Genomic DNA, 14,871 nt, shown 5'->3' with positions numbered 1-14,871 from the left:
CACAACCATAAAACCTCAAATTTCCTGAATTTCTACATCACAATTAAAATTCAATTCTGAATGAACCCACGCAATTTAAAAGATACTATAACTCTTCCAGTAACCTTCTTCTCTAACTTCCAAGAAAGCAATCATCTAAATATCGCTCATTTGCTGCAACAACAATATAACTAAAAGTTTCTATGCTTTTGAGTTATTGGGGTAGGAAAAAATAGTTGTTTCTTGTACTTTCTACTGGTAAAGTTCTATAAGTGAATTTAAAAAGTTCATCACGTGGAAACAGTTGTGTCGCTACTGCATCATCATCAAACTATTCAGAATATTCGAACTCGTTTCCACTAGAATCATGATTTTTGAGTTATGTCATGGTTGCAGTAAATGAGCAGTATACGGTGTATTCAATTCTGATCTATAAATGCGAAATAGACTACCTGCTGTACAAAAGATATGTTCAGATAGGAATTTAATGGTTTTAAGACTGACATAATATGGTACAATTAGTTTTCCAGTGGACGGATAAATGTTATAATATATAAAGGAAACGTACGTTTTTTCAAATGGGATCATATAACTTTTAATACAAAACCGATCAGTCTTGACATTCTTTATAAAAAATTATTAACCTATTCGCGTTGAAAAGTCATTAGTTTAGCAGATAAAAATATCTATTTAACTTTTATTTCGTATAATCTATCATATGAAACACAAGGAAGACGCAAGTCACAACCTTTGTATATGTTTCTCTTGTCCTTTTATATGATAAGTTTTACAAAGTAAAGATTGAAATATCTACCAAGTAATATCTATCTATCTAGTAATAAATATCTATCAAGTAATAATTTTTCAACGTGAATAAGGATAATAATTTTTTATATAGCATGTCAAGACGAATTGACAATCGTCAATGGATTGAAACTTATATGATTTTATTTAAGAAAACGTATGCTACCTCCATGTGACCTCTACGCATCCATCTGTAGAAAATCTAATTACACCTAGTCCCCCTCGAAACCATTCAATCCCTATCTGAACATCTTTTTCGCACGACACATAGTTTGTCAGTAACTCGCATTTATACATTAAAATCGGACAAAGTGCATACGCCAACAAGCAACAATAATAACAAAATAATGATAAAATAGTAATAATAAAATAACACAACAATAATAATAAGAGATCTAAAATACGCGTATCTCTTACCATCTGTAGTAGAATCTGAAAGATTTCCGCCCACGCTGGTTGCGCCACCGCTTTCCCTGTCGCTAGATCCTCGAACACCGCTGTCCGCGCTGCAACTTCCGCGATCGCCCGCCTGTCCACCGGAAGAGCCAGCACCTGCCGCATTGCCGACGTTCCCAACGGTCACTCCTAGCTCTGTGCTGCCTAATGGCGGTTGAGAATTCATATGAGGGATGATACCACAACCACCACCACCGCTGCTACTTCCGGCGCCCGGTGTCGCGGCTCCATTCACGCTGCCTCTCGGGAACGAGACCAAGGATTCCTGGTCGCTCAAGCAGATACCACCGCTGCCACCTCTTTCCGCCAATTGACGCTGTAGCTGTACATACCAACGTTTCTCATTGTTTTCGAGGAATTTCAATTTGAAATGGGTTCTGCAAATATTATGCGTATAGTGGGAATTTGCATGAAATCTACGGAAAGTTTGGAAAATTTTGAGGAGATGGAAATTTTGAAGAATCTCGAGCAAATAGGAATTTCTATAGAAACATTGTGTTACGTATGATACAAGATTTATTGATTCTTTTAGTGTAATTGTTAAACGGAATGAAGATAGAATTATTTTGTTATAGAAAATGGCAATTAAGGCACATAGAAGCCAAAGAAAATTATAAACTCTTAGAAACTTTACGTTTTAGTGTTGGGATAGTACTTGATATTAGACTATTGGACAATTTTTTATGTAAGGAAACTTCTAATTTCTTCTCTCAGTTTAAAGTGTCTAGTTATTATTTTGTAACAGCCCGTACTTTAATAAAACTTTATAACATTTAATATTTAAAAGATAAAAACCCTGAGAAACTTCATATACTGCGACATATCTTGAGAAATGAGAAAGTGATAAATAAAGCATCTTACGAACGATTTATCTTGATAAAATCGATCGGTTTGGCTTCTGTGGAACACTGGTTGAATTTTCGGAGATCGTTAAACAGAGACTAGAAACGAAAATTTTGGGACGTGCGTGATTCTCGGCTGACATACGTATACCGAGGAAGCCCTCGAGCCATCAGTTTTAAACTCGTTAGCCGCCGGCCCGTTTATGCACAGCGTGGAGGACAATTTTAGGGCTCAAAGCGGAATCACCCTCCGCGTAATTGCATGTGCGCGCAAAGTGCCGCTTCTTACCTAACTGCTCGTAATAATATTACGTCGATCGATCAATTTTTTGCAGAGCTCAGAGTTGACCCTAAAAATCCGTGTTTCTCGCGCATTTTCGGTAAAAGTAGAATCGTTAACTAGAATTTTAGACAAAGAAAATTCTAATTAAGAGCGAAAATTCTACAAGTAGGAAAGAATAAATTATTATAAACACTTATATGTACAGTGAAATTGTCTTACAAGATACAATTATTAAAGTTATAAAATAACGACACAATAAAAGAGACGAATATATAAGAAGAATATCTTTGTCCGGAAAGAAGTCATCGTTGTTTAAATCTATGAAATGTAAAGATTCTGAGGAATCGAGAATTATTATCTAAAAAATATATTTTTTCTACACCACCGATATTTCATTACCTTTAAATGTTAACTTTCCCATAATTAAGGAAACAAATATCGACTTCCAAAAAATCACACAGACACACCACACCATATTATTCTGAAAGCAGCCCAGGAATCAAACTTAAACGACTACAGAGAGTTCTCCCAAAAGCTGAGTCAACGTTTCCAGCAAATAATCCAGAAAGTTAAGCAACAGTCATAGCGTAAACAGGAGAAAAATGTTGCTGCTGACTCGAGGTAACCAGCATTTTTTCGGAGCGTACTCTCTTTGCAAAACACTTCAACCACAGCCTGGCAGAGAGATTAAATTCATCAAGCTGACTCCCCGTCGTGCGTAATAATGCACGCGTTGAGGACAACAGGTCAGAGAAAGAAAGAAAGAACGTAGTGAAAAAAGAAGAGGAAAGAAAAAAAAAGAATGGAGAGAAACGAGAGAGAAGAAAAAAGGGCTTACCTCTTTTATAGTCGCGTGTGCGTGCGAAAGGGCGGCTTCTTTGTCGGCCAAACTAGCCGCAAGGCTGAGACTTCGATCGGCCTCGTCCCTTGCAGCCCTTAGCAGGCTCCAACGTTCCCTTTCCCTTTCGCGTTCGCGTTCCTCCGAAGGCATGCCGACTCCTTGCTGTTGAAGGCGTCCTAAAGTCGCTTCGTTCTCTCGCATCCGCTGTAATCAACGGTCAAAGAGACCCATATCCGGGCAGTAATTCCACCCGAGAACCACCACCGTTTAACAATGCATGCAGCACAAGCACAAAGTGTCAAAGAGCCCCTTTGAACACCCCGTCCATGAAACAACAGTGGGTACGCGATGTATGATTAAAAGTTGAGCCACCGACCGTAATTATACCGAGGCCTCCTACGACGAGGAGAATCGTTCTGCAATGCGTCTCAATTAATTGGCGAAATTTCGAGTGGAGCTTCCGATACGATAGGAGTTCGATTATTTAATTTTGGAGTTTACCCTTTGTACAAAGTTGTTTGCATTGTTGTGATTGATTGGTCTTTTAGTTATTTAATGTCAAAATTAATCCTACGTATAACTCTAAAATTGCTCGCGTTGCTGCGGTTAATTGGAGAAAATTTGCTGGGGATTTTTGGAGCTGAAAAGTTTTGTTGGATTTTTGATTATTTGATCTCAAAACTGTAACTCTAATGTTACTTACATTGGTTACTAGAACTGTATAAGAACTCTAGAACTATGTACTAGAACTCTAAAGTTACAACGTTTCAAGTTGACAAAAATTTATAAAAGATATGTCACAGCCGTTTTTATCGATGGTCAAGTTTTATTAAAAAAGAATCTAATCACGTTCACGAAGAAACTTGAGAAAAATTCGTTAAGGGGTTAATAAAGGATGTGGTATAGGTTGCAACCAGAGATTTTTCCCAGGCGTTTCCATTAGCTCTTATTTTTTACTCTTCTGTTGAAGAACCCCGTGGTCATTCGATCGACAATGTCGTAACTCGATACAGGTGCAACTTATCGCTTATTTACAGGTGTCATGTACCTTCACCTATTAGCCGCTAGGATACCAGCTACGGAGAACTTAATCCACTTATCTCTCCCTCGGGCGTAAGGAACTTCAACGTACGTATAACAGGTGTTGCAGGCTGGTTTATCGGCTAAACTTTGGGACAACGCGATTACTGACACTCCAACGGGTCGGTCAGGTGTTGCCCGTTGGCAGGTCAACATTTTAAAGTTAAAAACTATCGTTATATCGCTGGCCATACGGCTTTGCCGGCTGTCACGCGGAAAATCGGACGCGTGCATGTGTGAAGATATAGAGCGTTTCATCGTGTTTCGTTTCTGTCCAAAATCTGGTATTTTGCCACGTTATACTGATTATGCGATAAATGGAATATCTGTTATTCTCGATAATTAATAATGTAAATATTTAATAAATATATTCTGTATTTCTTAAAAATAAAATAAAATTCCAAGGGGAAGTCTATATTTTAAATAAGAGAGTTATAAATAGATGCGAATTCTTTCTTATGACTACTTTTCGAAGTATTTTAATACATTTGAGAAAACTTTATACTTTACTTTATCGATCTATAATTCGCAAAATTTCCAAAAAGAAATCATCAATTTATATCAAAGCATTCTACATAAAAAGAATTTTCTAACTTTATTACATTTGAGAATTCATAAAACAAAGAAAAATAATTCAGCCAATAATCACACTGAATCATGTGAGTATTATGTTCGCTGAAGAAACCGAGAAGAATTCCTAACTTAAATCAAACCATCATCCTACACCTAAAGAATTTTCTATTCTTATTACATTTGAATGTTCAAAGAACATTGAAGAACAAAGAGCAATCGTTCTGCTCACAGGCACTCGCACTGAATCATGGAAAAATTATTATCTTTGAAGAAACCAAGCGTAATTGAAAAAAGGTTTAACGTTTTAAACTTTTTATTTGGGAACACGAGATTTCATCTAGCTTAATCGTATTTCCTCGCAATCGGGTTAAATATCATCGACGAGAGCCGTAAGACGTTTTCCAATGTGTGTCCGTGCTCCTGCATAATGACAGATGAAAGAAAATGTTCGTTGCCCCGGGGTCTTAGGACAAATTCCCACCTTCGGGTTCTTCAATTTTCTCTTGTTTTACCCTCTTCCGTGTCTTGTCGCATCGCGCATAATCCACTTCATCAGCAACGAGTGTCGACGTAACACGGTTCTCCATGAGAAATCCTCGCGTCTCTCTGTTCTTTTATCCGGCAGTGATTTAACGTCCGCTTGTTCTCTCCCTTGTTTAACCAGAAAGGTGAAACACACAGATTGATATTGCGGGCTCGCAACGGTGATAAGTATCCAGGAATTTGCATAGTAAACAAGATACGTATTTTAAAGTGCTACGAGCTATGGTGATTAACGTCGAACCCTTGTACTTTCATATTAGAATATATTAGAATATATTTACGAGGCGTGAATTAATTTTTGGATGGAATATAAAATTGCGAACCTTAAAAAATTTTGTTTATTTTAATAATGAACGCGATAATATAATATCATACGGTGTTTTAATATAGTTGAATTTCTTAAAAAAAAAAAAAAAAAGAAAAAAAATAGATTCGATTTCATTTTCAAAGTGAGATACGTAGTTTAATTTTGTCGTAAAAATATTGTTAGAAATGTTGTGAGATAGCAAAATAAAAAACTGAGCGCTATAATGAATGCAGCTAGGTGCATCCGCAACAAATAAATAATAATTAAAGAGTGTTAAAGAGTGTTAGACCACAAGTCTACTAGACACCTCAGAAGAACGTGAAAGATCGAAGAAATATCATTTTCTGTAACTACCATTCAGATTTAGCAATACCAGCTAAATGATATGTTACTGTGGTACACCGTTGGGTGTAGGTACTCATATTCAGGTCAACCTAAACCGCCATAATTAATATTCATTATCACTAAATGATAGATTGTACATATGCAAATATTTAAAAGAAGAAGCAGAAATAATGTTATATTTTTATAATATAAGTACTCCGTCTTCTAATTTTCACAGAAATTTACTTCACATTTTATTTACTCCTTCATAGAAATATTGAAATATCTTTCTATAAGAAAATGATTCTTTTAAACGTTTTATAGCCTAGTATAAAAATCGTCTACTGTAGCATTACGTGGAAGTTTACTTCAAAACTTCGATGCATTTTTCTCTAAACTGAACTCGCATAATACAAAAAATAAAGTTACGATTCAAGAAATTAATCATAGAGCTTCACACAAATAAGAAGATTAAGAGCTTTACACTGTGAAAAGTTCCGATCTTCGTAAGAAATTCCTCCGAGGAGATTTATCAAATTCACCGGTGTATCGTTGGCTTTCGCAGTTTGTTTCAGAAACAGCGCTGCTATGTTCTTTCAGCTTAAAGGATATTTACGATCGTTAATATAGAACGTGCTGTTACTGGATATTAAAGTTTGCCTTTCTCTTTGCAAAGGATCCTGCAATGATGCATCGTCATGTCCTTATGAAAATCCTTTTTCTCTCCATCTATCCAGGGCAGACGCGTCGTTTTTCGCTCGAGCGCATTGATACGCTTTCTGGAGCTTTTTCCGGGAAACATTAAAGGTCGACCTCGCGAAACGTGCTGTTATTAATCTTCTCTCTTCCTTTTTGTACATAAGAGCTTGTTCAGAAGAAAAAATGAAGAAGATGCAAGACCCGAGGCTTTCAATTTTCCTACCAAATACTTTAAGCGGTCTTCTGTAGCGTTTTTCATTTTTTTCTTTCACTGCCTCATCGTTCATTCCCTAACTCAGGCACGTCGTATGATATAATATAGTATGAAAGTTAGGCAACTTCTTAAATTTCCGACTGTAGAATCTTGGCTTTGAAAACATCGGTAGGGTTAACGGCTGTTTTGAAGTATGTGTCTGTGCTTTTTGTGCTTCTGTCTTTAAGTAACAAATTTTTAACTAGAAGATTGTAACTATGTGTGTGTGTATGTGAAATAATATGAAATTACAGATAGGGTCGTTGTAAAAACATTTTTCATTGAATGTCATTGAATTTTTAGCGATCCCGAGTTTTTATGAAACAGAGATATAGAAATATTTAATTCCGAACGTTACAAAAAATTCCAAAAAACGTTGGCTGTTTCTTTGTCAAAGGAGGATTGCAGAAATATTCCACTTCAAAACATCACGAAAACAGTGACGTTATTTGTGAAGGAGATTATATATAGAAATGAAATATTCTATTTCAGATTCCATAAAATTTGTAAACGACCTCAAATCTTAAAAAAAAGAAAGAACTATGAAAATATCTAAACTCGGATATTAATGAGTTTCATTGACACTAAATATTTTTTAGAGAATAGACATCGGCGCCAAATATTTTGTAAGAGGTTACAGAAATATCCCACTCTAAATCTCGCAAAACTCGCAATGGCCCCAAACTTTAATCGTGGCGATGATAACCTAGCACGTTCTTCAAATATTGATAAAAACATGAATACCGGAAACGATGGCTCCGTTCCAGGCGATCCGTGTTTATTTACGACGGGAAATCGACGTGGGTTGTTCATTTGCCGGAATTGGAATGACCGATGTTGCGTTGGGTCGTCGCACCGTCGTCGTTGCAGCGATAACGGTGTCGGGGAAAATGAGAAATTCCAGCAAGTTTAATGAAAGTATTTAACAAGCAAAATTGCTGCCCCGCGTACATCGTGTTTCCGGCCTGCGAACCAGAACCGACGTGAGCCACGAGAAAATTGAAATGCGTTTTCTGCGGAGTATTCGTTAAATACATTTTTTACAGTCTTTACAGTTATATTTTTCCTTTTCGACTAATAACGTTACAGCTTGACGTTAGGGCATTTCGACAATTACTTCGACCGTTAAATATCTTATTAGTTATACATTTAATTATACTCTTTCAGCATAATTAAGGCACGGTGGCCGCTTGGTCCCGTTCTTAATTTGGAGAGACGCCATTTTATTCAAAGTGTAAGTGAATGGGTACTGTAGAAAATACATATTTTTTAGCTTGCGTGATTTTGTTGAACTATAAAACTGATATATGATATTGTTGTTACAAACATTTTTAAAAGTATCCTGTTACTAATAGATATTTTAGATTACGAATGTTTGGTATTGATATTTCAGTATGAATAAATATTTGTAAAATTATTCATAAATAAAATGTGAAATAATATGGTACGCAAATATCATTAAAAATCACTCACGTCACAAGAAGAAATAAGAAGAATTCTCTATTATTTCATTGAAATTCTCGATTATTTTTCTAAGCACGAAGGAACAAAAATTTCTATCATACGTGCAACAGCATTGGTATTTAATAAAGAAGAGTATTACCTGTTCGTAGTTCCTGATGAAGTCCCGTAATTCTCGTTCCTTGTCCTCGAGGGTGCCATAAAGTGCCTTCATTTGATTAAGAAGATCGAACTTTTCGGCCTTGAGCCTCTTGCGATCAGCCTTAAGTGCCTGAAGAGCTTCTTTGGCGTGTTGCAGTTCCATTTCAAGAGCAACAAATCGTGCTTCCTCCTCGAGTGCCGCATCCTCGGAGCCAACTTCGCCGCGTGCCGCTCCACTGAATAGCAATCTTCTCAATCTTGCTACCTCAGCCACCAGACGTTCATTCTCCAGTCGAAGTCGCCTCGTGCTGGCTAGTTCCACCGAACCGGTGCTACCACCACCGCCATGAATGTTTGATAACCTCGATGCTACCAATGGATCACCGATTCCTGCAAGAACATCAATTTATATGTAAAAACACACTTTCCTACTCGTGAAAAATCCGAATTTCTCTACTCGCGAACTTTTGAGATAGCTCTCTTGGGAATAGAAATTTAACATGAATTCTTGCGGCGAGTAATTGACTCAAAAATGTGAAAACTAAATGGGAAGATGGAGCATAATAACAAATAATAAACATCCGCCATAAATCATTTTATAATTCAAACACTTCCTACAAGACAACATTTCAAAACAGAACTTCCAACTGGGGAGAAGTGTTTGCGAAGTGAGCGAGGACGAAAGCAAGCAAATACTCAGAAAGCACGGAAACTGCTTAACCTGCAAGAATGTTAAAACTCCCAAAAACTTCCAAGAAGAAGAATCTGCAACACACCCAAGATAAAGCCAACACATGCTTCCAATAAAAGAAGCAGAAGTCTATTTATCTTCAAAGAGAACCAACCCTTTCCATTAAAAACACCTTATCACAATTATTTCAAACAGGTTAAAAATTCCAAACAAACCAAGAATTTTATCAAGCATCCTTGAACGTTCAAAGAACTCCTCGATCAAGCTTCTCAATCAACCAACCACAGCGTATTATTGTCAACAATGCAGCAAGAATCCAACGACTGAAAAGCACCCTCTCTCTCTCTCTCTCTGTTCTCGGTCAGCCGTCACTCGTTTCCGCATTGAAGAAAACTCAGGGTTGAGCATTTATCTCAAGTTCAGCTCCGTTTAATTCCGGGGAATCGTCGGAAACGTAGCGCAGCCGTTGGTGGAACAATCACGAACAGTGAATGTACGGGACGAAGGCTGAAAGGGAAGGGCCTCCATAATTAAATGCTGGGTTACCCACCCAGGGAATTAGCTGGCGACGAGGGTCTGCTGCCTGGGGCTGGTCCAGGTGGTTCATTGTCCTCTTCGGCCCTCACATCACCGTCCACCAGATCCTTGTCTATATCTTTCTCCTGGTCGTTCATCTCCTTCGATGATCGCAAGGAGTCGCGGTTGCTGGCCGATATTCGAAGTTTCTCGGCGCTCGATCGATCGCTAGCGCCACGATGGAAGAAAGTTCTGTTGCTGGATCCTCGGTCCGGACTGGCGCTTCCGGAACGAGAGTCCACACTTCCGCCAGAACCACCAAGTCGCGTCTTCTCCAACGCTGGAGCGTACGGTCGACGTGCTTTTTCGCTTGGACTGCGACTTGGCGAGCCATTTCGTTTTTCTGGAAATTTGTGGTTGTGGTTTCGTTAGTGATTTGTGGCTTGGAATTGAGTGGTTTGGTCGAACGTGGATTTTCCGGGCGATTGGTAGTGGTTTTATTGGAAATATTTGTTTTTTTTTTTTTTTTTGGTATTGAGTACCTGAAGTGCATAAATGAGTATTTGAAATTTTTTGAAAGTGCTTAGAATTTTGAAGATATTTATTTGTTGTTGGAAATAGGTGTTTTTTAGAAGATGTTTTGAACTTACTCAACTTATTTGGAACTGGACGTTTCTAAGTTTTTAGAATTATTATTTGAATTTTCTAGTAACTGATGTATGGAACGATTGATATTGTCATTTCGTGTCTTCAACCAGTTGTCTTATCAATTTATCAAAAGATGATATTCTCCAGAAGCTTATTGAAACATATTATTTAATTAAAAATACAAAATTCTGAACATTATTCTTTTTGATTATATTATAATGAAAGTTTCGATAGTATCTAAAATATACTTTTCATATATTTTTTAAAATTTTACGTTCCATTACTGAAAAATGTGATATAACGAAAAGGTATTCATATGCGATATCGAAGTTCTTTTATAAATGTTGGTAACGTAGGTAATTCTTCGTTGAAAGTTGGAACGTATAAAACAAAAGTAGTGTCCATGCACAGTCTATAGTTAAAAACTTTATCTCGATTTCCGGAACATGTTGTGCTTTGTAGTATATCTCATAGTTACTTGACGTCACTTTTACGACTGTCCATGAGTCACCATTTTCCCTACAGCTTATAAAAGACTCGGAGAGCCTATCTGGACCACTTGTCATTTGTGACTAATGGAAAATCAAACTTTCTCACAACGCACATAATTTTCCCCTTAAACTTTCTATAGAACAAATTATATAGCTTATTTATCATTAGGTGAAGTCTACAAATTTTTTAGAGGGGATAAGACTCTGAAAACATTTATAATAAAATCAAGAATGTTGACACAACTTATGAAGAATTAATTTACTAACGGTTCCAAAATATTTATCATTAAATATTCCAAAATCAATATCTAAAGAATCATAATGATTTCAAAATATTTATCACGAATTGTCCTAGATATTTACACTTCCAGGAAGGGAAAACAATTCCAAAGTATCCATTCATAAATATTTCAAACCTTCCACCTTCCCAGCCACCATAGATTAAAATTAAGTGATTTCAAAATATAATTCAATTTCCAATTATATAAATTGGTACGTTTACGATAACTAAAGAAATAGAACCCAGGTAGAAACTTACCTATGTAGTGGTAAATATTATAACGAATACACTTAACTATACTTAACTATCACCTTATTAACGTTGTTCTTAATAAACTACAACATAAGTCATTCTATCAAACTCTTTCCAGAATGATTAAACAAACCACAATCGCACAAACGCATTCCAAACCTTCAAAGCCTCAAACCAAAATCTATAGAAATCCATAGAAATTCCAAGACGCACCTATAGGACTGGTTCGTCGATCGATAGGACTGGTTCTCTCCTTTCTGTCTACAGGACTGGTTCTCTTATCGATAGGACTAGCTGACTTGTCGCTGGCGGAGCTCCTCTTCTCGACAGGGCTACTCGCGGCGCTGAGCCTTTTCCCGTCCTCTTGCGGCTGTTGCTGCGGCTCGCCGCCCTCTTGTCCAGGGCTACCGCCATTATTCCCTGCACTGGTTGTTCCGTTGTTGTTGCCAGTGTTCCCAGCTACCCCGTTGTTGTTCCCAGCGCCGTTGTTATTGTTCAACACCACCGGCAAAGCGCCACGAACGTCCCTCAGCTCTCCGCGAAGCGTGGCACACTCGCCCCTGGCTCGTTCCAGCTCCCCGTCAAGCCGGGCGCCAGTCGCTGCGTTCTCCTCCACCATCACGCGAAATTTTGCCTGCAAACCAGAGACAATGGATATATGGACGTTAGAGATTTCAAGAGAGAGAGAGAGAGAGAGAGAGAGAGAAAGATCAGGAGGGAGAGAAAGAGGGTGGAAGGGAAGGTGAATGGTTGCTGAAAAGGGAGAATGTTAATCCTGCGGTAATGAGCAACATGCGAGAGGATCTTGTTACCCCGCGAAAGATTATCCACATTCGTGAAATTTAGTTCTATTGTACAGACGAGTGGAAGAGTGTTGTGAATCCCGGCGAATCTGCTTAGCTTGCTTTCGAGTCTGCCGAATGAATTTTGTTTGCAATTAGCGTGACTGAGTGAAAGAAGTTATACTGTAGATAGTATATTGAATGTATCATCTATACTGTCATTAAATGTGTTGCTTGCGTACGTTATTATTGAAAGCTTGCCTATTTTAGTAAAAATAATTGGAATGTAGATAAGATTTTCTGAATTAATTTTATTGTTTATCTATAAGTCGCTGGACACTTATCCAAATTAAGATATGGACAGTTTTATATTATGAAGTATTACAAAATATTGGATTACATTACAAAATATTATATTACAAAATAAAGATAGCATTTACCGATTATACGTAACGTTAAAAATATACTTTTCAAATAATAAATCGATGACAAGGAGAGAACTCTTCACTCCTCAGAAACAAATTCTCACCAGGTTCCGAGAATATTCATCGATCGAGCCCTCGATAAGCATCTTCCAGTCGAGCAGCGCGAAGAATCGGTTCGGAGACCGATCAGCGAAACTACTGCGTAAATTTCGCAGCTCGTTAATCGAAAGTTCCCCGCGAATTTTTATCCCGATGAAATGATATAATGGACGAAATTTCTTATTTGCTTACCTACCGTTTTGTCGCGAGAAAGAGTAGGAGGAAACGGCGAAGACAGGAGAAGAAACGGAGAAGAAAGCGAGAGAATTCGAGAGAGGAGAAAGTATTGAAAGTTCCATGAAGTTCCAACGAGGTCTATAACGCGTCTTGATCCTCGGTAGGAACTACGTTATGCACCGACGTTTCGCCAAGTTACGGACGTTAATGCGGGTCCAAAGTAAAACGAACAAACACCGAGACCGGAGATAAAAGTTTGCTTCGGCGCGAGCCGTGCAATATTAATAAGCCTACCGCGGTGGCCGCGGAACACGAATCTCATTGTAAGCCCCTTCATTGTACCGGTCGTTCCAAAAGCTCTTTACGCTTGGTTATATTGACTATGGCTCGGCAGAAGTTCGTACCTGGTTTCCCTCGACACGAGCGAGCAAGTCATGGAACAAAGGAACGCTCGGATATTTAACATGTGCTGTCTGTAAACCAAGATTAATAGACGCAGATAGAAAATAGAGGGAAACAGGATGTTGAAACATTGGTTTTGTATTTTCTAAACTGTATCTTGTTATGTGAAGATTTTGTAGAGATTTTGGGGGAGTGGTAAACAACATTGTTATTAGCACATTGGTTACAGCTCGCAATACTAGTACTCGTCTGTAACACATTTGCGGAGCTTCCGATTTTCAGTTGCTATATTACTGTATGCTACCAAATAATTTTCATACAGCCACTAACTACCTGTCTCTATATCGTGAAATTTTGGGTACGTAATTCACGTGACACATTCAAATCGATGCCATACATAATTTAAAAGTATATGTTGACTCGAATGCGCGTTGCACGCAGCAAACGTATTCAATGAAACATGGTCGATAAGTGTAATGGAAGATAGAGAAAAACAAAATGTCGAAATATTGATTTTATATTTTCTATAATATATCTCTTTTTGCGGAGATTATGGGGAAATGGCGACTAAAATTGTTGTTAAGATTAAAGTAGACTCATGGTAGTTGCGAAAATTAATCCTTTAGTAGAGGTAGTTTGCCACGCTATTTTGATGAGGCGAACGAGGAAGATTTATATACGTAGATCAGTAAATGTGTTTAGTGATTTAGTGTGTGACAAACTGTCGATTTTAGTCTAAAAAACTTAAGAACTAAAAATTTCGATTATATCTTGATATCTATTCACCTGTTCTCGTACGTGATCGTTAATCGTTAACCTCATATAAATAGAATGATATACCGAGTCGATTTCGATCGGAACAAAAGTTCTAAGAATTATCAGTTGCTTTTCAAAACCACCCACACTTTTTGAAATTCTCGGATTTTTGTAGATTTTCAATTAGCAAACATTTTACGTTTGTAATAAACTCAAAAATTGGCTCTGTTTCACTACTGTTTTCTACAATCTTCCATTTTCTAGATTTGAAAATCCAATTTTAGATTAACTGAAGATTTATTAATCAAACCAACCAAAGGGTGCGCGGTCGTTGATTACTAAAATAATTGGTAAGAACGAAGATTCGATTATAATCAAGGATAGTAGAACGAAGATGGTGGCCCTCTCTAGATGAAGCCAATTCTCAGGAATGATCGTGGAAACCCTCGAATGGAATAATAGATAGGGTTTCTCTTGTTCTGGCTAACTCAGCAACCAGTCCATTGAGATAGGTCAATGACTACGGAATGTAGCTGTTGTGGTTAGATGGGAATATCGAAACGTCTGTAACAGGCCTGTCTAAAAGGCATGCTAACCGAGATCAATAGGCCTAGGTTACCGTTTGACCTTCGAATATCGATTATTTTCTTCTGTGCAACCATTTACATTCTTGTACCATTTTATCAAATATTTAACCTTGCTGATAAATCTAGAACTTCGAAACGAAGCTAATAAATTGGAAATATTAATCAGTAGATTGAAAAAG

General features: G+C 37.5%; 1 protein-coding gene across 20 annotated transcripts in view; it reads right to left on the bottom strand.

The window, feature by feature from the left end:
- Nucleotides 1-14,871, bottom strand: part of LOC126923312 (kazrin) — a 138,851-nt gene that overhangs the window by 22,034 nt on the left and 101,946 nt on the right. For 19 of the 20 annotated variants that reach the window (XM_050736644.1, XM_050736640.1, XM_050736643.1 and 16 more), the window contains 5 exons: nucleotides 11,678-12,098; nucleotides 9,828-10,196; nucleotides 8,588-8,976; nucleotides 3,203-3,409; nucleotides 1,201-1,561 (listed from right to left, as the gene is read on the bottom strand). In XM_050736644.1, coding sequence (XP_050592601.1) covers nucleotides 1,201-1,561; nucleotides 3,203-3,409; nucleotides 8,588-8,976; nucleotides 9,828-10,196; nucleotides 11,678-12,098 — 1,747 coding nt within the window. The remainder of the gene's footprint in view (nucleotides 1-1,200; nucleotides 1,562-3,202; nucleotides 3,410-8,587; nucleotides 8,977-9,827; nucleotides 10,197-11,677; nucleotides 12,099-14,871) is intronic. The other variant, XM_050736637.1, reaches the window with a different exon arrangement.

Source organism: Bombus affinis, chromosome 13, assembly GCF_024516045.1.
Source record: "Bombus affinis isolate iyBomAffi1 chromosome 13, iyBomAffi1.2, whole genome shotgun sequence".
NCBI classification, from domain to species: Eukaryota; Metazoa; Arthropoda; class Insecta; order Hymenoptera; family Apidae; genus Bombus; species Bombus affinis.
This window is presented reverse-complemented; position numbering and strand designations above follow the sequence as displayed.